Raw genomic sequence first — 25,972 nt, 5'->3', positions numbered from 1 at the left:
ATCCCTTTATAATATAATATAAACAACACACACAGTCCTACTGCTTTAGAAAAAAACAAAAGGAATTATGCCTAAAAGTTATCCCTGTTTGACTTGATGTGATTTGTTTCCTTCTACGTGGCATTTTGAACTAAGTTATTGCACAAGTGTATGCATGTGTTTGTGCTATGAATATGAATATATATGTATGTATGTATGTATGTATATATATATATATATATATATATACAGATACAATCATATATATTACTATATTAAATCAGGAAAAAAAGCATAAGCTGGCCTGCCATTTCATAGGAATGTGGCAGGGTGCTTTATTCATAATGTTGTAAAGTACAAATAAGAAAAAAATACATAGTAAATAGGTTGAACAGTTAAATAGTGTTATCTCCCCTTTAAAATGACTTTGTGTCACCTATACACATTCTTAAACTCATAGTAGTGACCCAAGGCTACTCTTCAGTTTCTCAGTAACCCAGGATTGTGGTCATTCTACAAGTAGCACTCACCTTAGACACCACTGAAAGATAAGTGGAAGATTCAGAGGATATTTAGTCTTTGGAGAGACAAAATTAGACTAGTGTGGGCCTTCATCCACTGTGACCGGTGTCATTATAAACAGATGAAGACACTGAAACACTGAGGGAAGATCATGTGAAAACAGAGAAGACAGCCACTTACCTGTACAGTCAAGGAGAGAAGTCTTAGAAGGAACTAAGACTTCTTGATTTTGGATTTCTAGCCTACATTGCCATAAGAAAATAAACTCTTGTTGTTTAAGCCACCTGGTCTGTTAAGGCAGCCCTAGCAAATTAATAGTTACACTCTAGTAAACAAAAAAACAAATAGACAACTAAATTAACATGGAAGTCTCATGGAGCTACATCTAAGATTGTACTGGTACAAAGCAAAGCAAGGATTATCTAATTTCCACAAATCAGTTAATTTGAAAGGAACAGCAAGTAATAAGATTCAGTAGTCTACTTATTAATACTTTTAAACAAAAAATGTCCATTGTAAACTTTTGTTCAAATTGCCATATTAGTACTACCGTATATACAGATTAAAAGGTATTCTCTGTCCTCATATATTTTATCATCTGAGAGAGTTGCTAAGACCCTGGCCCAAATGACCATAATGTAAACTTAATACTCTTATTAGAGTAACATAAGTTATATACACAGATATCCATTTACCCTTATATCTATAATAAGGAGTTCTAAATCATGATATCTAGGGATAGTCATGAGATAGCTATGAGATTTTTAACTGTCACAGTTGTAAAGTTGAAAAATTAATCGTAATTCAAGAAGAACATTTATGGGAAACCACATTGGTGATTTCTGTATGTGCCTATATGATTCCTTAATTTCATGGTCTCTCAATCCCTGATGTCCTCTACTCTAGTGATCTCTTTAGGCAATGTCAGCCACCACTCTTCTCCTAGATTTTATCTTTACCAGTAATTATAGTTCCTCCCTAATATCATTTCCACGCATCCTACTGTTAATAAATGTTTCCACCCCAACTCCAAAGGTCCTTTGAGCCACTGCTTATAAATGTTTCTTCCCCAATTTCAGAGATTCTCTGACATTCGTTTTCCCCTTCCCACCTAGAAACACTAATCTATAGTTCCTAATTTCATACTTCCCTTTTTACCAAGTCAATTCCATAGTCAATTCTGATCCCTCCTTGCCATAAATTCTCAGTTCTTTTGTCCACTTTTACTTTGTCATTCACTTAACTGAACTACTAGCCTGAATAAAATCAGCTCTTGATCCACAGTGCCTATAGCTGAACTGGTATGTCTGGAAGGAAACCCATAACTACACAAACCAGTCTCACTTTAAATTCTTGACTAATAATCTCAGGTGTACTATTAATAGTAACAAAAGTCTACTGTATTTCTCTAGTATGTTTACTTCCTTCTCTCCCCCAAAGCCATTTTATATTTTCTACTTTTTCTTTTAAAACCTTTACTGCCTTCTTTCCCATTCTATCAGCTAATAACCTTGATTCTTCTTTCATTGTACTCTTTCATGTAGAAAAGGAAACAGAAAAAAGACAGATTAAACAAATAACAAAATTACACTCATAAATCCTTCCTTATCAGTAATCACATTAACTGTAAATAGATTAAACACTAATTAAAATACAGAGTATGCCAGTGTAGATAAAGTTGAATAAGTATATGCTGTCTGCAAGAGATGTAGTTTGAACTAAAATGTTACAAATAGGTTATAAATAAAAGAATAGAAAAAATCTATCATTGCATCAGTAAATAAAAAAGAGAGATAATAACTATACCAATGTTATGTAAAACAGGCATTAAAACAGGAAGTGTTCTTAGAGACAAGAATATTTTATAATTATAAAAAGTTTAATCCATCAAAATTTATGATTATAAATATATCCTAACAACAGAACCCCAAAACAAGTGAAGCCAAAATTAGCAGACTAGGAGCCAGGCATGGTGATACATGCTTTTTTTAAAAAAAAATATTTTAGTTGTAAATGGACACAATACCTTTATTTTATTTATTTATTTTTGTGTGGTGCTGAGGATGGAACCCAGTGACTCAAACATACAAGACAAGCACTCCACCATTGAGCTACAATCCTGGCCCCTGGTGCATGCTTCTAATCCCAACTTCGTAGGAGACTGAGGCAGGAGGATCATAAGTTCAAGGCTGTCCTAGGTAACTTAGTGATACTCATCTCAAAATAAAAAAATAAAATGTGTCGGGGTATAGCTCAGTGGAAAAGTGCCCCCTGGGTTCAATCCCAGTACCACCAAAAAAAAAAAAAAACCTACTATATTTAGGGATTTACATCTGTATAATCCTTTTTCTCATATAAAGTAATCTAATGTTATGAGGTACCTCCACACAAGGGGAGGAATTTTTTTCTGGCCATATATACCAGTAGATGGATATCTTGGAGGTTGTACTAGAATTCTGCCTGTCACACCTTGTGTCTGTCTTCCTTTTCTTAGTAGGTGGCATCTCTCTTCTCTTAATTACTCAAACTTTATGTGATCCATATCAGTAAATCCATTTGGCTCTAACTTCTAAATACATCCAGAATCTGAACTCTTGTCATTGTTTCTACCCACTACCCTGATCTAAGATACTGTCATCTCTTATCTAAGGTAATAGTTATTTTCTGACTCATTTACCCCTGCCCCACACCTATTACCAGCACAGCCGCTTGAGAAATCCTGATAAACATAAATCAGATCATACACTCTTTGGCTCAAAACCTAAATGCCTCCACTTGTAACAGAAGAATCCTGACAATGACCTAAAAGGCTCTACACAAGTAGCCCTGCCCACCCCCACCTCATTATCTCTCCAACATTATTTGCCAGTTCCCCTCTTGTTTCCAGTACTCCACATACACAGCCCTTCCTGCTGAATCTCAAACACCTCAGGGACCTAGATGTAGCTTCATGGCACTACCTTGCCTGGCATGTGCCAAGCTGCCCTGGGTACCCGAGTACCTCAAAAAAATAAATAAATAAAAAATAAAACACCTCAGACCCTTTATACTCGCTCTTTCCTTGGCCTGGATTCTCTTTCCTAGGCATTTCAGTGGTTCACTTTCTCCTCCTTTAGGTATTTACTCAAAAATCAGTGAGTGAGTCCCTGACCACCTTTTAAATTCTCCCACTTCAGGGGCTGGGGTTGTGGCTCAGAGGTAGAGTGCTCTGACCTAGCATGGGTGAGGCACTGGGTTTAATCCTTGGCACCACGTAAAAATAAAGATATTGTGTTCACCCACAACTGAAAAATAAATGTTTTTAAAAAAATTCTCCCACTTCACCCCTAGCCCCACATACATAGTCTCCCTCTCTTCTTCTCTGCTGTATTTTTCTCCTCACCCCTCAATATCTAACATGCCATATATTTTATTTTTTGTCTTTCTCCCCCACATTAGGATGGACCTAAGTTTCATGCAAGCAGGGCTTTTCCCAGCTTTGTTTTCTGCCGTGTTCCTTATTCTTAGAACAATGCATTGCATATACTGCATTTAATAAATTTTTGTTCAGTTGATGAATGAGCTTTTTTAGTAGGTTGTCAGTTAATATTGCTAAATTGAAACTATATCCCATTTGTCAAATCATAGTTCTCTTGCTTTTCTAATTTTATAAAAATCTCAACATAAAGAATTGACTCTAGGGGCCGGGGTTGAGGCTCAGTGGTAGAGCACTTGCCTAGCATGTGTGAGGCACTGGGTTCGATCCCTGGTACCACATAAAAATAAGCAAATAATGGGGCTGGGGTTGTGGCACAGAGGAAGAGCACTTGATTAACATGCATGAGGCACTAGGTTCGATCCTCAGCACCACATAAAAATAAAATAAAGGTATTGTGTCCACCTACAACTAAAAAATAAATGTTTAAAAAAAAAGCAAAAATTATATACAAGAGGAAGTGAGGGGAAAGGGGGAAAAATATAAGGGGGAGAAATGAATTACAGTAGAGGGGGTAGAGAGAGAAGAGGGGACGGGAGGGGGGAGGGGGGATAGTAGAGGATAGGAAAGGCAGCAGAATACAACAGACACTAGTATGGCAATATGTAAATCAATGGATGTGCAACTGATGTGATTCTGCAATCTGTATACGGGGTAAAAATGGGAGTTCATATCCCACTTGAATCAAAGTGTGAAATATGATATATCAAGAACTATGTAATGTTTTGAACAACCAACAATAAAAAATAAATAAATAAATAAATAAATAAATAAAAAGAAAAAAAAGAAGAAAAAAGAAAATAAAATAAAGTTTAAAAAAATGGACTTAAAAAAAAGAAAGAATTGACTCTGTCTCCAGTATACTTTTGTAAAATTAGCAATTAAAATTATCTTCTTTAGAATTAGTTCTCTTTATTTACTATTGTGTTTAAACTCATTATAACTTTGAGTTTATTCTTGAGGGAGCAAGTTATTTATGCCTTTAAAATATAAAACTATAGTTGGCCTCACAACTCTCTTAAAATGCAGTATTTTAAAGATCTACAAATAAAAGATAATATTCAACAAAGGCGGAACTATATGTGTGTGTATATGTGTGTGTGTGTGTGTGTGTATATATATCTGTATATATATACACATATATATATTTATATATATATATTTTTTTAATGTTCTAAATTGGAAACTCAGGGCATAATCCACTGAAACTGAAGAATTAAAGAGTGACAGATATGTTGTTTCCCATCTTTAGGAAAGTTGGTTATTCTTTCTATTAGTATTCTCTGGTTTGATTCTCTTTTACTCTTTTGCTAGGTGTGTCTTTGCATGTGTTATGAGTCTGTGTATGTGCAGTTTCTCCCCAGTTATCTTTTTTGTTTTCATTCTGTTTCTCTGCTTGTTTTGTTCTTGGTCTCTTCACTCATGCTAGGTAGGTCCTTCCTAAAAGTTGGTCAGTTTACAGAAGAATAATATCTAGAATATATAAAGAATTAAAAAAAAAACTTAACACCAAAAAAAAAAAATAACCCAGTTAATAAATGGGCAAATGACTTAAGCAGACACTTTTCAAAAGAAGAAAAACAAATGGCTAGCAAATTCATGAAAAAATGTTCAACATTATTAGCAATTAGGGAAATGCAAATCAAAACTACACATGAGATTTCATTTCATGCCAGTCAGAATGGCAGTCATCAAGAACACAAACAATAATAAACAATGGAGAGGGTGTTGATAAGAAGTAACACTTTTACACTGTTGGTAGGATTGTAAATTAGTGCAACCACTGGAAATCAGTATGTAGATTCCTCAAAAGACTAGGTGTGGAACACCACATGACCCAGCTATACCACTCCTTGATATTTATCCTAAAGAATTAAAAAGTCATCACACTAGAGTAATACATGAATACACGTTTATGGTAGCACAATTCACAATAGCCAAACTATGGAATCAGCCTACATGTCCCTCAACACATGAATGGGTAAAGAAAATGTGGAGTGTGTGTGTGTGTGTGTGTGTGTGTGTGTATTTGCAATGGAGTTTTACTCAGCCATTAAAAGAAAATGAAATTATGTCCTTTCCAAGAAAATGGATGACTTGACACCATTATGTTAAGTGAAATAAGCCAAACTCAGAAGGTCAAGAGTCGAATTCTTCTCATATGTGGAAACTAGAGAGGAAAAAGAAAAAAAGGTGGGGGGCAGGGATATCACAAAAATCCAAGAAATATCAGTAGAAGAAAGGCACCCTGGGGATGGGAAGAGCAAAGGGAGAGGGAAAGTGCTGGGGAGTGATATTAGCTAAACTATATTATTAAATTATGTGCATGTTTGAATATGTAACAACAATCCTATCGTATTTACAACTAAAAAAATATGGAAAGAAAAAAGTTTTAATCACCTCCCAAAAAAGTTGGTCAAAATAAAAACATATATTTATATTCTTTTTATATCTAGTTAAATGGAATTTGAGATTCTATTTTTGTTTTTGAGCACAAGTTTTTAAATTTACTTTTTTTTTCTTTTTAGTTACACATGACAGTAGAATGTATGTTGACATATTATATGTACATGGAGTACATCTTCCCATTCTTCTGGTGGTACATGATGTGAGATTACATTGGTCATGTATTCATATATGACCACAGGAAAGTTATGTCTGATTCATTCTACTGTCCTTCCCATTCCTATTCCCTCTCCCTTTCCCCGACCTCCTCCTGTCTAATCCAGTGAACTTCAACTCCCCATCCCATTGTGAATCAGCATCCATATGTCAGAGAGGATATTTGGCCTTTAGTTTGTGGGGATTGGCTTATTTTACTTAACATGATGTTCTCTAGCTCCATCCATTTATCAGCAAATGCCATGATTTCATTTTTCTTTATGGCTGAGTAATATTCCATTGTGTATATATACCGTATTTTCTGTATCCATTCATCTGTTGAAGGGCACCTAGGTTGGTGGCATAGTTTAGCTATTGTGAATTGAGCTGCTATAAACATTGATGTAGGGTAGCATCACTGTAGTACGCTAATTTTGAGTCCTTTGGGTATATATCCAGGAGTGGGATAACGGTCAAATGGTGGTTCATTCCAAGTTTTCTGAGAACTCTCCATACTGCTTTCCAGAGTAGTTGCACCAGTTTGCAGTCCCACCAGCAATGTATAATTGTACCTTTTCCTCCACATTCACGCCAACATTTATTGTTGTTTGTATTCTTGATTATTGCCATTCTGACTAGAGTGAGATGAAATTTCGGTGTAATTTTAACTTGCATTGCTTTAACTGCTAGAGTTGTTGAACATTTTCTCTATATTTGTTGACTGATCATATTTCTTCTTCTGTGAAGTTTCAGTTCAGTTCCTCTGCACATATGTTGATTGGGTTATTTAGGTGTTTTTTTTTGTGTGTGTGTGGGTGTGTGTGTGTGTGTGTGTTAAGTTTTTTTGAGTTCTTTGTGTATCCTGGAGATTAATGCTCTGAGGTGCAGGTGGTAAAGATTTACGCCCATTCTGTAGGTTCTCTTTTCATGATCTTGATTGTTTCCTTTGCTGTGAAGAAGCTTTTTAGTTTGATACCATCCCATTTGTTGATTCTTGATTTTACTTCTTGCACTTTAGGAGTCTTGTTAAGGAAGTAGGTTCCTAAGCCAACATGATGGAGATTTGGGCTTACTTTTTCTTCTGTTAGGCACAGGGTCTCTGTCTAATGCCTAGGTCCTGATGCACTTTGAGTTCAGTTTTGGAGCACAAGTTTTGTTTTTTTTTTTTTTTTTAAGTGGCTTTGGTAGAATTTTGTTTTTAATTTCTTTTGATGCAGTAACATTAGTTGTTAATCTGTATGGCTAGACTTTAGAAGATTCTAGCTGTGTAATTCATCATTCACATGGTCTTAGGAAAGTTGACTCACTTTTCTGATATTTTTCTTCATCTATATCATAGAATTAATTTCTGTCACTAAGGCTATTATGAGAATTATATTAGCAAAGGGAAGCAAGAAGTATTTGTTTTTGAAGCTATATCCCTTTTACCTTGTGCCTGTTGAAATTCGCAGTTCCTTTCACCTTTCTGTTTGTAAGCTTTTCTTTTTCTCTTAATTCTTCCTTGGCATTCTTCCCTCCCTTCCCTCCCCACTCTTTTGGGCATAAGTCACAGAAGATAAATAGGGTAAAGTTTCATACCATGCCTAGCTCTTCTCTTAACGAGTCAAATGCCTTAACATTCTCTCCTCCTTTTCATTGTCAGTCAACAGGCTGAGGGTGTGGAGTACTATAAGAGGTAGCTGAAGGTTTAATTCCAATTTGCAGTATCCAAGCCTGTCCTTCCAGTTCACAAATGGAAACCCAATCCTACCTGGAATAAGAAGAACTTCTTTAGTGTTAATCCTGTGTTAATGAATTTGTTAAATTAGTCTTTGTTGACACAGATAAGAAGACACTTTCTTATATATAAGAGATTTTATTGTCTAATCTATATATCACTCTTGTCAAGGGCATACCTGAGAAAGATGCTCTTTGAGTACAGCCAGGGGTATCAGGTTAGGCTGATGTTTGTCCTGAGTGTGTTTATTTAAGGAAGGACATGTGGCAAGAGCAAGGGTCATTTTTTAACTCATGTTTTAAAGGTACAGAGAAAATTTCTTTACTTTCTAGAATTCCTTTCACTATTCATATTTGGAAAGTACTAATAAAATAATTTATAGTTCTTCTTTTACTAGACTGTAATTTTAAATATTTATTAATATAACTACATGTCAAAATTTTTAAAAGACTTTTTAGGAATACATGAAAATAAGATGACCTTTGAATTACCTAAGGAGGCAAAAGAATGAGAATCATGGATTGGACCATTAAAAATGAAGCTAGTGTTGAGACTGGGCATTATATACAATAATAACCTACAGATTTGCCTGTGACTTGCTTTAAACCTTCTAATGGTCTATCAAAAAAGAAAATTTATTTTGCAACCTATTTCATAATAAAATAAAAAGAAAACTTTTGCTAAGAAGCAAAAACTGTTTCTTATTGCAAAAATCTGATAGGAATTTTTTTAAGCAGTCCACATGAGAAGGACCCTGTGTGATCTAAGAACACTCTCAACCACAGCTTACAGGAAAAGCAAAGGTGACTTCCTTAGAGCTATTTGTTCTAACACCTGTCAGTATAGGCTAATGTATCTCACCAGGTGGTTTATAAGAGGAATAATTCTGTGGAGCAAGTAAGGCCCAAATGCTTTGATTCATAGAACCCAGTTCTCTCCTGATTTGACTTGGTCCCAACACATATTTTATATAGAAAATCTGGAAAATGGATTGTATGTCCTTTAGAAAGTTTGTTGTTTTGTTTTGAGATACTGGGGATTGAACTCAGGGTCTCATGCATGCTCAGCATGTGTTCTACCACTGAGCTAAAACCCAGCCACTTAGTTAAATAACTGTTGTGTACAGTGCAGCATACTATCCTAGTGACTACAGAGGCTGAGGCAGAAAAATCATGAGGGCTAGCCTCAGCAACCTAAGTGACTCAGCTGAGACCCTACTCAAAATTTTTTTAAAAAAAGAGATGGGGATATAGCTCAGGGGTAATGTGCTTCTGGATTTACTCCATAGTACCAAAATAAAAATAATAACTATTGTCTTTTCTCTCAAATGAGCTTCATCAACACTAATAATTGTGTTCCAGGAACACAGCTTTTCTTTTTATTCCAGATGTATACCAATACTTAGGCTTTGGTAGAATGCAGAGTTTGAGACTGAGATGACTTCTTTTGAATACTGAGGAACCAGATAAGGATACTGGCCTCAAGGGACCATTTAGCCTATGGATGAGCTAAAGATGTACCTTAATTAAAAAAAAAAAAAAAAAAAAAAAACAGCCTGGTAATGTAAATTGTTTTGGGTCTGAATATCCATGCAGATTGTAGCATAAAACTCCAAAATTCTATTATATCTTCTGGTCTTAATAAATTCAGTCTGGAAGATTTTTTTCAAATGTTTTTACCAGATACCCACCTGGTGAAAAAACTCAGAGCACTTGTAAAACTTCATCCAATTCTGAACCACATAACTTCCTGATTTATCTTTGAAAGTAAACTACTTGCCAAATATATATTAAGAAAACCAAAGAAGGAACTTGTTGAATAGGATTCTTTTATAAACCAGTTAAAAATGGATGGGCAGGGGCTGGGGCTGTGCCTAAGTGGTAGAGTGCTTGCCTAGCATGCATGAGGATCTGGGTTTGTTCCGATCTTCAGCACCACATAAAAAAAAATAAACAAATAAAATAAAGGTATTGTGTTCATCTACAAAGAATTGACCAATTACATATTGTTATTGAATAGCAAGCCTTATGTCATTGTCAAAATTTTTAAAATGCTTCAACTCTGTGATACTCATGGCTGTGACTCTTCCTATTATTAATCTGCCTAGAAGTCTGGTGTCGGATGCTTACCGACAATTACCTTGTGCTCACTCCATGATGGTGTTGGATGGTAATGAGATTGAAGGCAGACTGTCAGTTGACTGAGTAATAAACTAGAAATTAGGAAGTTCAGCTTCTGGCCTTGACTCAGTCAGTGATTTTGATATTTGTCATATCTTTTGAACATTCTGTATCTCAGCCACTCCATCTGTTAAACTGAGTTTGTAATAACTGCCCTGGTCTATCTCACAGGAATGTTGCATGGACAAATTAGATAAGTGTAAAAGTGCCTTGGAGGTAAAGCCACTCTATGAATAAAGATTAGTATGATGTATCTACTGAAAAGTGTGTTGCAGAGGCTAGAATGGTTCATCTCTGCAGGCTTCATGACCAGATAAGGCTTCATAATGGATTCCTGTCAAACCAAGCTCATCTTATCAGTTCATGACTGTATAGTATTTAATGGAAAAAAAAAATCTCTTTGCAAACATTTGTTACCGTGATACAAATGTGCATTAAAAATTTGTCATGTTTAGGGAGATGGGGAGGGGAGAGTTGCTAAATAATGGGTGTAAAATTTCAGCTATATAAGATGAATAAGATCTACACAGCTACTGTACAACAATATGCCCATGGTTAACAATATTGTGTTGCATACTTAAGAATCTGTTGAGAGTGGTTCTTATGTTAAATGTTCTTAAGAATCACAATAAAATAAAAATATTTTAAAATCAGTCTTATTTTAATTAGATAAAATCTTTCTACCAGTATGGTGGCACACACCTATAACCCCAACTACTCAGGAGGCTGAGGAAGGAATATCACAAGTTCCAGGCCAACTTGGACAACTTAGTGAGACCCTGTCTCAAAATAAAAAATAAAAAGGGCTAAGGATGTAGCTAACTGATAAAGCCCCCCTGGATTCCACCAAAATAAAACAAAAACAAAAACTTTCCAAGTGGCTTCAAACAATCCATAATATACAGTTTAATAATGTTAATATATATGTATGTGATACAGTGTGTAATCAAGAGAAGTTCCCTAGAGTATTTTCTTTTCTCTGGGAATAAATACTCCTGTTTTTAAGACTCTGACATTACCAAATTGGATTTTTTTTTTTTGTTTTCTAGAAATGGCAAATTCTCATCTCTGCATAATGTAGATGAATAAGATCTACATTGTGTTGTTTTTCTAGTTGCTTCATAGTCTGTCCCAGTTAGCATTCTCATTCTCAATCCTAACTGTGATGTAGACAGATTGATTCATTGCAGCTTATTAAAACATCCCTTGGAATCCCCTGCAGACAGTAAAAGGAGGGAAGGGTGGCTTTTCTTGAAGGAATCTTTAAGTGCTCTTACTCCTCTCCCTTTTTCTGTCGCCATAAATGTACAGAGAGTTCCTATGTAAATTTACAGCACCCCTGTGTTTAGTCATTGAGAAGGAAAATAAGCAAGTATTTGATTGGACATTTCATAAAAGAGGTCCTATCTAGGCTAACTTTAGAAACTTTAATCCTTGAGCCAAGTTGATCTCTTTTCTTCTGGCAGGGGACCATTCCTAGTAGCACTGGGGAAATCTTGGCACCCAGAAGAATTTAACTGCGCTCACTGCAAAAATACGATGGCCTACATTGGATTTGTAGAGGAGAAGGGAGCACTGTATTGTGAACTCTGCTATGAGAAATTCTTTGCTCCGGAATGTGGTCGATGCCAAAGGAAGATCCTTGGAGTAAGTATTGGAAACTGCTCTTTTATTCTTAGTGAGTTTTAAAGCAAAAAACACAATAGCTGTTTGTTATAAAACTCTTCCATCGTTTTTGCTTTTTTTATTTTCTTCTTGCTTTATCAACCCTCTTTGATTTCCTCACTATTTATTATTGTAAAGCAAAACTAAATAGACTTCTGGAGAAGTATATCGGACTCATGGGGTTAGGTTGCCTTTGGTTTTGTCTTACTGAGTGCTGGTTTGTCTGGTGAAAGTCTAGCCACTGTAGGGGAAAAATAATTTACTGTGGGTGTGCTACCTCAACAGGACCCTGTTTGCTCAGGAATGAAGAGGTCGCACAGGACCACACACATCAGAGTCCTCAGAACTGACACCTTTGCTGTTTTAAATTAAATTCCATAGCTTTTATAAGAGCAGCATTTCCCCACTTGTCAGGGTTCATGCACAGGACACTGACCTCATGAAATATATAAAACATGAGACTTATAATTGAATATATTTTTCTTGAATGCATATAAAGTTTAAAAATGTAACTTCAGTTTTACAAGAGTACATGTGATAGAAAAATAATTTCAAACCATGGGCCTTTTTTTCCTTAAGAAAATAATTTAGGAGTAGATACATAATGAAGAATGATGAATCAATGAATATCCTATTCTGGAATATCTAGTTTGCAGTTACAAGTAAGTGTCAGGCATTTCTTGAGAGTGACTAGAAGTTGGAATTTGATCTTAGAATAAATTAAGGTACCTGGCCTGATATAGAAGGAAATGGCTTTGTTGATTGGAAATGACTTTACTGAACTCCAACTAATACACTATATGAAAATGAAACTATAATTCACAGTGAGAGAAAGTTAGTGTAAATTATGAGTATACCTTGAAATGTGCCTAAAACTATTGAAGACACTTTAAATTATAAATATGCTGCATGAAATATTAGTGTTATTAATTTGAAGAATATGTTGGCCCAAAGAGTAGAATGATTCAAACTGTACCTTCCCAAATGTTAATAAATAATTAGTAGGATATACATTAATACTGTTTTAGTGTATTAATGTCTTCTGTGGATTCAAGAATAGCTAATAAAACAAAAATGAAGTAAGTCTATTAAAGTTAGCAAAGGAATTAGAAAGGATACATTACCATGTAATTATTCTTCAAAAATTATTTTAATGACTTCTTTTTCTCAATCTAAAGAGATAATTTCTTGCAAAACTAACTCCTCCAAACCAGTTTTACTAACTAATCCAGCCTAAATGGTTAGTACTTGGTATATTTAACCATAAAGCTACTGCCAACCAGAATCTAGGCTTTATGGTTCAAATCATAGATACTTGCTTAAGTACATAGCATAGTCACATCTGATTTTCTAAAAGCTGAACACACACTAAACTGATTGGATTATACTGATTACATTATTGCTTCAATAATGCACCAAAGTATAGGGTTTGTTTTAGTTTTTAAATGCTTCCCCCGCCCAGACATCTTTAAGATAAAAACTTTTGTAAATTAACATTTCCTGACACTTTTGAGAGAAAGCAGAACGTACTGTCAAAACACTTTATGAAATGCTTCCCTTAGTCACCATATATATCATGTATAAATAGTGGTAATAATTCTTTAAATAAGTTCATTTATTTGTGTTTGTGAAAAATACAAATTAAAGTGCATAGGTTTCAATGATGTGTGAGTCTGTCCTTAAGTATCTCCTATTGCTTTAACGGAAAGATGAAGTCTTTGTCTGCTTTGGGTTACCTCTAACTTGTACAGGTACAGCTGTTAGAATAAGCATTAGTGTGTGCTCATTGTGATCTCTCTTTAAATCCAATTACTTTTCTGTAACAGGAAGTTATCAATGCTTTGAAGCAAACTTGGCATGTTTCCTGTTTTGTGTGCGTGGCCTGTGGAAAACCCATTCGTAATAATGTTTTTCACTTGGAGGATGGGGAGCCCTATTGTGAGACTGGTAAGATCAAGAGCCATTAGTTGCTTGAGTTTTGAATAAAAGTAAAACATTAACCCTTATATTACTATGAAGTGAAAAGAAAATACTAAGCTTGGGCTGGGGATGTGGCTCAAGTGGTAGCGCGCTCGCCTGGCATGCGTGCGGCCCGGGTTCGCTCCTCAGCACCACGTACAAAGATGTGTCCACCAAGTACTAAAAAATAAATATTAAAAAAAAAAATTGTCTCTCTCTCTCCCTCTCTCTCACTCTTTCTTTAAAAAAAAAAAAAAAAAAGAATACGAGCAGTACTAGGGCTTGGGATGTAGCTCAGTGATAAAAGCATTTGCTTGGCATGTGTGGAGTCCCAGGTTTAATTCCTAGCACTACAAAAAATAAAAGTAAGCAGTACTTAGTAGGAAGAATGTGTTTTTTTTTAGTCTCTAATAATTTATGGATACACATTCTACCAAATCATGTATCCTAAAGCCACTTCTTATAGTATAATAGTGAATTTTGAGTGATTATAAACATGAGAAATGTTTAGCTTTAGAATATGATAAAAATTTTACTGATTTGCTTTTTAAGACAACTGTCTTGCGCTGGGGTTGTGGCTCAGTGGTAGAGTGCTCACCTAGCACACATGAGGCATTGGGTTCAAACCTCAGCAGCACCACATAAAAATGAAATAAAGATATTATGTCCACCTACAACTAAAAAATAAATACTAAAACAAAAGACAACTGTCTTGCAAATAAACTTGAAATCCTGTGTTACTTTTATTGAGTGTAGGATAATACCTATTTGGACTGCTCCTTTGCTACAATTGCTTTAAACTAGGCTCTATGGACCTATCTCCTCCATTTGTCTTATTTTCTGATCTCTAAATGCGTTCTTTTTCTTTGCAGTGTCTATAAGTGAACTTTTCTAATACTTATTAATATTGCCCTTGATTAGATATTGCTACCACAGTACGTATTAAAAATATGAAATATTTTTCTGATCTCATATCTCCACTCATTGTCATTACATTCCCACTACTGATTTTTTTTTTTTTACTTTTTTTTAGTTGTACATGGACACAATATCTTTATTTTATTTTTATTTATTTTTATGTGGTGCTAAATGAACCCAGTGCCTCATACATGTAAGGCAAGCACTATACCACTGAGGTACAATTCCAGCCCCCCACTATTAAGTTTTATTTTTATTTTACCTTAAATCTAAAATGTGGTGCTAGAAGGGAATATTCTAGGGCAGTCAGAATTAATAGCACTCTACCTTCCTTGCCCACTCAATGTTCTCTCTCTTTTTTTTTTTAACCTTTTCTTTGTCTCCTTAATCAAGAACCACTTGGATCATCCATCAGAAAGCCCTAGAAATTCCAATAAACTATCCTGTGGGCATTTTTGGTATAGGTGGGCTCCAGGCTGCCGACCCTATCCAACAAGAATATTTCACATTTTGTAATTCCACTTAATTTTCTGTTTTTTATGCTTCTTGTTCAAGTCAGTTGGTATGATTTTTTTAGACACTTTGCAAGACATTCTAACTGACAGATTGTTCTTCTCTAGTCAAAACATATAAACTATCTAACCTTAATGTCATATTTAACATATTCCAAGAAGCAATATTTTTAAAACCCAAAGAATTGCTTATAGAAAGATAAAAATATTATTGTAGATCTATTTAAATGTTGCTTCAATTTGGTCCATTTTTTTTTGTTCTGTCTTTTTCTTTAACCTCGCAAATCAGTTTTTTTTTAATATTTATTTTTATTTTACTTATTTATTTTTATGTGGTGCTGAGGATCGAACCTAGAGTCTTGCACATGCAAGGCGAGTGCTCTACCACTGAACCACAACTCCAGCCCCTCAAATCAGTTTTTTACATAGTTCCCCATCCCAATAAATGGCCCCATTGTCCGCTATCCAAAAACCTAGAGATGACTTTAGATTCTGCCCTTTTCCCTATTCTTCCCACATCCAATCTAGTGAGTAAACCTTGGCAATTCTCCCTCCACTCCCATCACCCAGCAGGATATTGTACTATTTGTTTCTCTCCATCTCAAGTATCACAACTAAACCCAACTTGTTCTTGCCCTTTGTTCAAAATTGTAATCACTAACTAAAGGGTGTATCTCCTCACCCCCAACCCCCAAATAGCAGCTACAGAGAAACCTCAGTAATGTTTTTAAAAATGTAAATAAGATTGCTTAAAACCCTTTAGTGACTTCCATATAAAATTATACTCCTTGCTACAGCCTGCTTTGCCAACCTCATCTACCACCTTATGTTCTATGTTACTAGATTTGGGCCATACCTGGCTCCTTTGCTATTTCTGAGCATGCTAAGATTCTTCCTGCATCAGAGCTTTTGTACTTACTATTTCTTCTAACTGGAGTGTTCTTGTCCAGGTTTTCTGTGGTGATTCTGCCTCAGTCTTCAAGTCTCTTCAAAACTACTATCTCCACTGAGAAGCCTTTCCTAACTTTCCTATGTAATGTAGTACAACCTCTACACTTATTATTCTGTATCATAACACTATTTTCTTTTCTTGAGGGCACTTATCAATCATGATCTGAAAACACACTGTTATCATTTATCTTTAAAATCCAAAAAAATTATGACATGCTGTTCTCAATGAGAACATAAAAGTCCCATAAGGAGAGCAAGCACATCTGTTTTCTCCACCACAGTACCTCTGCGGTATCTAGAACAATGCCTGGCACACAGTAGGGTGCTGTGGATATGTGTTGAGCATGGTGCCAGAGTATATTAAAGATCCCTGAGAAAAATGGATCAAGCTGCAAGTCTTAGCCTACTGCACCTCCAGCTCAGGTTGGATTGACTAGTGTCAGGGGCCAAAAGGTGAACCATGAGTCAACATAGTGGTGTGAGTCAATGCATAAAAGGAAATAAAAGTGCTGATAACATTCTAATTTGGTAATTGAGAAAGATCTTATCAAATCAGTTTCTTCAGAAAGAAATTCTATTAGTATTCTATAACTAATCTGTGCCAGGTAAATAGTGGGTATCAGGCTAAGGTTCTTCTACATGAAGTCATAAAATTGAAAGAAAAGTATAATGAAAGAAATTGTACTCATATTGTGATACAGTCTAGCTAGAAGCTCAGTCATGGTCCTTATTCATGGAAATTTTCTATAACTTGTTTTCCTCACCAAGTCAGATACCTTATGAAAATCTGCCAATAGCAGATATTTATTTAGAATTTATGTTAATTAGTCTTACCATTGCTACTTATTAGAGGTCCTCTTGTATTTAAAAAAAATTTAGGTGTGAACAGACACAATACCTTTATTTTGTTTATTTATTTATTTTTTATGTGGTTCTCAGGATCAAACCCAGTGCTTCACAGCTGCTAGAAAAGCACTCTACCACTGAGCCACAACCCCAGCCCCTCTTGTATTTTATTTTTTGCAACAGTCAAGTCTACTGATAATTTCTCAGAATAGTGTTCTTTTTTTTTTTATTTATTTGGGCATTTAAGTAGCTAGAGAGGATTGAGAAGTATAATGTGGAAAAATATAAGAAAGAATGCTACCCTGTTTACCTGTTTACCAAGGGAAATCTGAAACGTGTTAAACATGTATCTCAAGCCAAATATTATGCCATCTTCTGAAATTTTTCTAATTACTAGTATCTTTAACTTCAAGATCTCATTTAACCTCAATTGTGTTGCTGTTTTCTATGAATTATCAATCTAAAGCTTCATCACGTTTAAATTATCTCTCCCCCACCCCAAACAGATTATTATGCCCTTTTTGGTACTATATGCCGTGGATGCGAATTTCCCATAGAAGCTGGTGACATGTTCCTGGAAGCTCTGGGCTATACCTGGCATGACACTTGCTTTGTATGCTCAGTAAGTAAACTCTAAGCTCCTAATTAAAGTGGTACAGTACAGCCAGTTCTAGCATAAGAACTTAAGGGAAATAATATTTCTTGTATCTTTTAGTCCTTCAAACCTAAAGAAAAAAAATATTTTTTCAATGATTTTTAAAAGTTGTTTATTAATTAAAATTTGGGAACATCTCGAAATTATTTGGTATACAATAAGCTCTTTACCCTTAAAGAAAATTCTATTTTTAATACATTTTTGCCCATAAGGAGAAGCTATGTATTTCTTAAAACAGTAAGGGTCTGTTATTTTTTTTCTGAAACTTCATTTTATTGGATGTTTTTAGTAGGTTTTAGAAACATTAGGTACTTCTTAAAATAGAAATAAACAATTTTTAAAATCTATTATTGAATTAACACTGGGAATAAACTATGTGCTGGTTCATTTCCTTCCTTAGCAGTCACCCATGAATGTTCTTTTTGAGACTATAATGTTTAATAAAATATTTACTAATTTCATTTGATATTTTAATATTTTTGGTTTTATTTTTAATAATTTGGATAGAGCTCCACCTAAAATACATATTGTTTTTAATTTAGAAAGTAAATGTTTAATAAAAGTGCTCTGTTCCAATGTTTGATTATTTTCTTAGATTTAATATATCTAATAATGTCTTGATATCCATTGTGTTAAGGGGAAAAAAAGTAATGTTGATTAAATTCAGATGATTTCTCCAAACATTGCCTTTGAACTCTTTCTTGTTTACTTCATTCATCTCTTAGACTTCATGAAGTCTATAAAAAGTAACAATTTCTAGAAGATTTATCTTGTGTTCTCTGGTGGAGCTGTTCATGAGCATTGTAATTAGCCAAGGCAAGAGGAAAAACAAGAAGGCATAAGTGAGAAAAACTGATGATATAATCAGCCATTGGGCAGATATTGACTAGGATTTTCTGATAAACATTAAATGTATTAACTCTTTCATGAATTTGGGCTGAGGATGTAGTTGTATAGTAGAACTTGTATCTAGCAATGTGTGAGTTCTGGGTTCAATCCCCAGTTCTGCAAAAGATTTTTTTTTAATTATTTCATGAATTGGTGATTTCATTAAAGAATGAAATTAAAGGAGTGAATTAAAAAGAAATCTCAATTATATGTCTCTCAATGTGTGTTTTGGGAACAGACTCAAGTTGGGCTTGGACATGTTTAGAAAAGCAATTGACTTGTGTTTTCTGTTTGAATGCTTTAGTTCTCTTCAGCAGGAAGCAGATTTAAAGCATTGATTAGAATTAATCTGGGGAGATAAAATATATTTAATGTGACCTCGTTACATATTAATTTTTTCATTAGAACTAAGTACTTCCTACCCAATAAAAAAGTAATGATCAGTGATTTAAATAAATTAGAATATATTCCAAGAAAAAAGTCATTCTTCATTGCCTTTCAAAGATTACATGAAATGTCATAGTAATCATGAAATGTCAGGGTTTCTAACACAACCATCTAAAGTACTTTGTCATATTATCCCATTGGGGGAAAAAGTCACTTTCCCCTTCTCTGGCATGCTTGATTAAAATAATGACAGTCTCTTAACTAATACTTCTTTTTTCAGGTCTGTTGTGAAAGTTTGGAAGGTCAGACATTTTTCTCCAAAAAGGACAAGCCACTTTGCAAGAAACATGCACATTCTGTGAATTTTTGAAAGTCAACAGTTCAGGGAAAGAGAAGAAATCAAAAAGAAAGAAGAGAATTGAAATTACCAATTAATTTTTAGATTCAATATTTATTTGGAGTTTTGAAAAATAATAGTGTCCCTGAAGGGATAAATTTCAGCATTAAAAATATTTGGCTTCATAAAGTAAAGAGACAGTTTGACATTTGTTATTACTTTTTCCTGTATTTTCTGCCCATAAAATAACCTTTATAAAAATCAATTTTCTGGTTGACTATATCTTTGAGTAAATTAGCAAAGAATTAAATTTTACATTAATAACTCCAATCTCTATGCTGAAATAATTACACTTTTCTTTCCTTGCTAGGTAGTTATGAGTAAACTGTAAAATACAATGAAAATGCCTAAAAGTTTATTAATAAGAGAATTGTTCTTTTGAAAAATCTACTGTTTATCTTTAAAACAGTGAATGAGACTTTAAACAGAACTTTTATCAGTAGGAGATGACAGTTTAAAAAAAAAAAAGTGTACTTTTTGTTGTTTGTTTATTCTTAGACAGTTGATCATTCCAGTCCAAAAGCCAATGATATTTTGGGTCAAAATGTGTCAAGCCTTTCTTCTCTTACCCCCCTCCAAAAAGCTGCCATATCTCTTATAAAATCTCAAATTTTTGCCTTGTATTAAAATGTGACTATTTCTACTCATTGTGTATGCTTCATCACCTGTACTAGCCAAACCCTGCTGTTTCCTTTCCCTCATAGTGAGATAAAGAACATAGTTTTCTTTAAAGAGAAAACAGAAAAGACTATGGTTAGGAATTATGGCAGCTGAGAGGATTGGACCTAAAAAAGCACTACTGCCCCCTTTTCAGAGTTGTACCACTGACTGAAGTTTTGAGAGCTGGCTTTGCAGAAGTTTATGTTTTGTTTTGTTTAATTTTAACTTAGAATTGGTTTGGGATAATAGTAAGCTCTAGATTTTTTTTTTTCGTAGTTTTCTCTCAATAATAAGCAAACCACTTCAAATGTGATCACAAAAAGTAGAAAGCTTTTATTCACAGAGATTTGGTAGTATAGGAGAGGGAGGTGATTAATTACTCAGATTGACCTATTATTTGTTTTCCTCATTTGTGCAAAGAATCGTGTAGATACCACATGGAAACACAGAAACAATTGTAAAACTGTGAATCCTGTTGATATTTGCCCAGTGAGAAAACAGATTATGGCATTTGGTAGTTTTTCTCTTTGTTTCTAGAATGGATGAAAGCCTATGAACCCACTGAGTTATAATTTAAATCTGTGTGAGGCAAGGTGCTTTTAAAGTCCAGACAGAGTCCCCAAGCCCTTCCTGCCCCATCACTCACTAATGACTTCAATTCCATTGTGTGTATGTTTGTTATAGAGGAGGTTTTAGGCTACACTATTTGTTTAACCTCCCTAAGAACTTTCAAGGCATCTGTCCTGAAAGCTGCTAATATATGGTCTAGCAGATTTATATTATATGCAGATAATAATTAACTGGGGATAAAAGAATAGGAGGGGGTGACACAAAGTGGCAAGCTGAATACTTCCCCAGTAGCAACTCCAAACTACCTCCTCACCCTGCATCTTGTAGGGAAGGGGAAGCTTCTTTTGAGATGAAGTGCTGGAGCTGAATTGTGCATTAGATCTCATTGCTGCTGAAGTTGCCTATGGGCGACTTGCTGGCTAATGTGCATCCTTACATATCTTAATGTCAGTCTTTGCTTTATACAATACAAAGTTGATTGTTTTGTTTGGTATGATGGAGTATTTTTGTTGTTTAGTTTTGCCTTTATAGATTGTATGCCAAGATAGTATTTTATAAGTGAAAGGCATTGGGGTTTTTTCTTTAAAAAATTTTAATTTGACCTGGATTTCTTATAAAGCTGTCTTTCTCTAAGGGTATCATTAGACCTTTCTACATATATTCTTCATGGAGCATAATGTTGCATGTCTCCAAATTTTAATGCCTAAAAAGATAGTTTGCTTTCTTTTTTTTTTTTTTTTTTTTTTTTTGTGCTCTGTCTCTGGTGTTACAGAGCTTTTTATATGTTCCTAAGACAGTTAATCCTGTGAAATAAATATTACCCAGAACCCAGAAGAATCTCTGTGTTTTACAGTGGGGAATGCCATGTTTAATTCACCAGCATTAATTTTCTAATAACTGGCTGAGCACTTTATTCTTCTGGTGAGCTTTCTGAATATTTATTTTTCTGATTATAAATATTCTGTGTCAGTAGCATTTTTATTATTACTTCTTCACTGTAGAGCATTGACTTTTCATCTCCCTAGATGTATATTTTGAAATGATACACTTGGTAAAACACAGATGAAAATCATATAGTACATGACTCTAAAAACTCCTCTACTTGAATCTCCCACTTTAAAAATTTTAGTAATGGCTTAAGATTCATAATATTTCTCCAAACTTGCAAGGGATAAATATTGCCCACTGAAATAGCAATCTAAAAATGATCCCCTCTGCTTTAGGTTATAGTAACATATGTATTTCCTATTAAGGTTACATTTAGAGTTTTGGTTTTTGTTTGTTTGTTTTTCATGTTGTGCTAGGTATCAAACCTAGAGCCTCACACATGCTAAGTCAGCACTCTGCCTCTGAGATACATCCCTAGCTCTTTTTGTTTTTATTCTGAGACAGGGTTCTCATTCAGGCTGTCTTAAACTTGAGGTCTTCCTGCCTCGGCCTCCCAAGTAGTTGGGATTACAGGTGTGTACAATATTTAGAATTTAGAACTAAAACCTATTCATTTGGTCAAGAGTGTTAAAACAAATAGAACTAACAATTTAAATCTGCAGAATACTAGCGTAGCCTTATGTTTAAAATTATCCACAACAAAAATATATGATTTTCAAGGAGTAGTATAATTAGAAGCACTTTCATAGGAAATAATTTCTTCCTTCCCCTTGTTGAGTGTGAATCCAAAAACATATTGATACTTTGTGGCATTTGGAGTTTAGTCGGCCCCATTGAAGGGAAGAGGAAACATACTGAGTAGTTTTACACAAATCTAACCTGGCTTCAGTTTGTCTCCCTCACCCCTAAATGTTGAAAGATGTCTGATTTGAATTCTTTATGTATTAATTATCTATTAATCTCTATCTTCTGTTTCTTTAAGTTTTAAAGTTTGTATATATGTACTCTTTTGCTTTTGGATACCTTTTCTAATTAAAAAATCACATGAGAAATATAATCATTATAGTAATACTTTAATGTGCATATATTCAATAAATAAATGCCTTCAACAGTATACACAAGCTCTCCTTGTTGTTTTTGCATAGTAAGAGATTCCATTAAGTAATCATGGGGAAAAAAATCATGTTCCATATGCACAGGATAGGATGAAATGTAATAATTACCTTAAGAATAAAAGAGGAATTGATTACTCATTTTGGATATCCAATTTGATTGGATATTTTGCCAATCAAAATATTCCAGAAACAGAACATTTAAAAATACTGTCACATTTATTCTGTTTTTTTATCCATTTTTATAGTTTTCATGTAGAACGTACACAATAAATGTTTGTAAATTTGTAGATAAGTCTGTCTTAAAAAAAATATTTATTACTGGGTTGGGAGTGTGGCTGGGTCACTGGTAGCATGCTTGCCTGGCATGCATAAGACATTGAGTTTAATCCCAGCACCATAAATAAATTTAAAATTTTTAATGTTTACAGCTGAAATTATTTAATGGAATAAGTTAACATATTAAACATTATATTGTTATCATAGATTGTAATCAAACAACATAAATTCTCATCTACATTTTCACATTTTGTATTAGCCAGGGCTCATTACTTCGTGTGTCACATCCAGATCTCATTAGCTAACTGTACATTAGTAGGCAGGCTCACCTCGTCCTCGTTTGTTTATTGGCTTGAGTAAGATTTTTTTTGCCAACTGTATAAAGTTAAGAGGAATGTTTCTGTTGCAAGCTGTGTATTGGAAATAAGAGAGAAATTCAAGTCTATTTGCTCACAGTATATTAAACTCCAGAAGCCAAACTTTTAAGGGCATCAAGTCTGCATCTGACATTTTAATAGCTGCTGTTTGGTTTCTATCAATCACGTCATTGCACATTAAAATGCACCAACAAAATAAGAGATCTGTCATTCCTTCGTTAAGGAACAGTAATCCAGTACAAGATTTATAGGCTTACGACTCAACTGTGTGTTCACAATAAATCCCCATTCAGTGTTCAAACCAGAGCAAGCCTCCCTGTTCAGTGTTTTCTAGTCAAAATGTCCTCAATATAAGATTATCAAAGGTTTTCTTACAGAACTACATATAAAATCTTTTTGCCAGCAAAAGCTTAATTTAGGTTGGCGGCTTCCCTTTTTGAGTACCTAGACAAGATCTTGGTTATATCAGAAACACATAGGTACTGCTGTATTATTAGCAGGCCTGGTGTTAATTAGGGAGAATTACTAGAAATAGTTTGCCTCGTGGAAATTTATTACAGAATCACACTTGACTGATGGCAGAATAGGAGTTGCTGAGAGAGAGCAGCTCCCACTCATAACCACTAATTAATAGGGTGCCAAAATTCCGCAGAGAAGGTTTCATCCCAAGTGTGGGAGCCTCACAGGGAAAATGGTTCTTGTACAGTATTTAAAAATTAACAGAGGGAAGTAGCTGGACACATGGCTACCTAACAGAACTGAAGTCTCAGACTGATGGGGTCTTAGGCTGTATGAATGAGAAGATTTAGCTCAGCACCAAGCCCAAAAGTTACCTGTGTGTTTGTCATGCTAAGGACATATGCTTATTATGTTTAATGTGAAGCATCTGATTCCCAAACTTCATTTTATGAAGAGAATTTAGAACAATCATTTTATCTGGTCTGATAGTACTCTTGATTCCATCACTTAGAAGTCAAGTCGGTGGCAAAATCACATCAATGATTAATAAGAAAGGTGTGGCCTCTGCACCTTGAACATGGAGTTGGGGAAAGTGAGGTGCACTTAGTGATTGGCACTAATGGCAGAGCACTGGAGAGTCCTACTGGATGAAAGCTTGCCAAGAAGGAAGTTTCTTGGTTTTTGTTTTTTTCCCCTGTCTGTAACTGCATGTAATTACACACAATAAAGCTTGGAGACATTGTTGAATGAGAAGAATAAAACATTTTCATGTCAGAAAACCACTGATCGTTGACCTCAGGGAGAAAAATAAAACAATTTAGAATTCACAAAGAGAATAATTTTTCAATTTCTCAATTATGTCAAATAGTAATCCCAAGGAAAACGACTTCTTTGCCAGGCCCATGAATCAATTTGCCTAGTCTCTTATGCATCCAGGTTTCAAAGGACAGTTTCTGTCTTTTCTGTCCAGAGTTTTCTAATTGGGTTTCAAATTAGTTTTTCATCTTCATAGTCTAAACTGTCACCTACTTCAGATATAACTGGGTTTGTTTTCTCGGACTTGTTTTTTCCCTTTCTATTTCTTTTGCTTATAAAGCACGTGGCTGGTGCGATTCTAACTTAAAAGTCCCATTGTTTCTTTGTTTAAGGTATTTTTATTGGTGCATATTAATGACACAGACTGGTAGTTCTCATTGCATAATCCTAGATCCATAAAACATAATTTGATCAATTTTGTTCCTTAATACCTGATCCCTCCCCTGACCTCCTTGCTCTACCCTAAAGGCCTCCCCTCTGTTTTCATGGCATCCTGTTTTGAGGTTAGTTTTTGTTTTCCCTCTAGTTTCACATATGGGAAAAAACATGCAAAATTTTTTCAATTATGACTTGTTCTGCTCAAAATATGGTCTTCAGTTCCATTTTCCTGCAAATGACATAATTTCATTCATTTATGGCTGAATAAAATTTCATTGTGTAGATATATCACATTTTCTTTATTTATTCATCCATTGACAGACTCCTAGGCTGATTCTATAACTTGGCTCTTGTGAGTTGTACTGTGGCAAAAATGGGTATGCCTGTATCTCTAAGGTATGCTAATCTTAATTCTTGGTGACAAATATCAAGGAGTGGTATAATTGTTCATATGGTAGGTAGTTCTATTTTTAGCTTTCTAAAGAAACTTCATACTGATTTCCCTAGTGGTTGTAGAGATTATAACATCTTGAGGTGTGTCTTTTAATTTTTGACCTTAGTGTATCAATAAAATGCCCAACCGTTCCCTTAGAAAGTGAAAAAGTAAATGTAATTCCATTACTCTATTATTAGTTTTGCATAAATAAAAGTTGGTTTATGTGTGACCCATATTGATGCCATCTGATCCCAGAAGCTTTCTCTATCCCTGTTTGCTTGAGTATCCTGACAATTTAATGGCCTCCATAGTTGCCTGAACAGAGCAAAAGAATCCATGGAGCTT

At 34.5% G+C, this 25,972-nt stretch overlaps 1 protein-coding gene across 7 annotated transcripts in view; it reads left to right on the top strand.

Annotated features, from left to right (window-relative positions):
• The window catches only part of Pdlim5 (PDZ and LIM domain 5), a 595,024-nt gene extending 572,156 nt beyond the window's left edge, over positions 1–22,868 (top strand). For all 7 annotated transcript variants that reach the window (XM_076864855.2, XM_076864850.2, XM_076864849.2 and 4 more), the window contains 4 exons: positions 11,941–12,121; positions 13,966–14,086; positions 17,832–17,947; positions 19,536–22,868. In XM_076864855.2, coding sequence (XP_076720970.1) covers positions 11,941–12,121; positions 13,966–14,086; positions 17,832–17,947; positions 19,536–19,625 — 508 coding nt within the window. In that variant the 3' untranslated portion in view covers positions 19,626–22,868. The remainder of the gene's footprint in view (positions 1–11,940; positions 12,122–13,965; positions 14,087–17,831; positions 17,948–19,535) is intronic.
• Positions 22,869–25,972: the final 3,104 nt, after the last annotated feature.

This window comes from Callospermophilus lateralis, chromosome 8, assembly GCF_048772815.1.
Source record: "Callospermophilus lateralis isolate mCalLat2 chromosome 8, mCalLat2.hap1, whole genome shotgun sequence".
Lineage (NCBI taxonomy): Eukaryota > Metazoa > Chordata > Mammalia > Rodentia > Sciuridae > Callospermophilus > Callospermophilus lateralis.
Note: the sequence above shows the minus strand (reverse complement) of the source record. Positions and strands in the feature narration are given on the sequence as shown.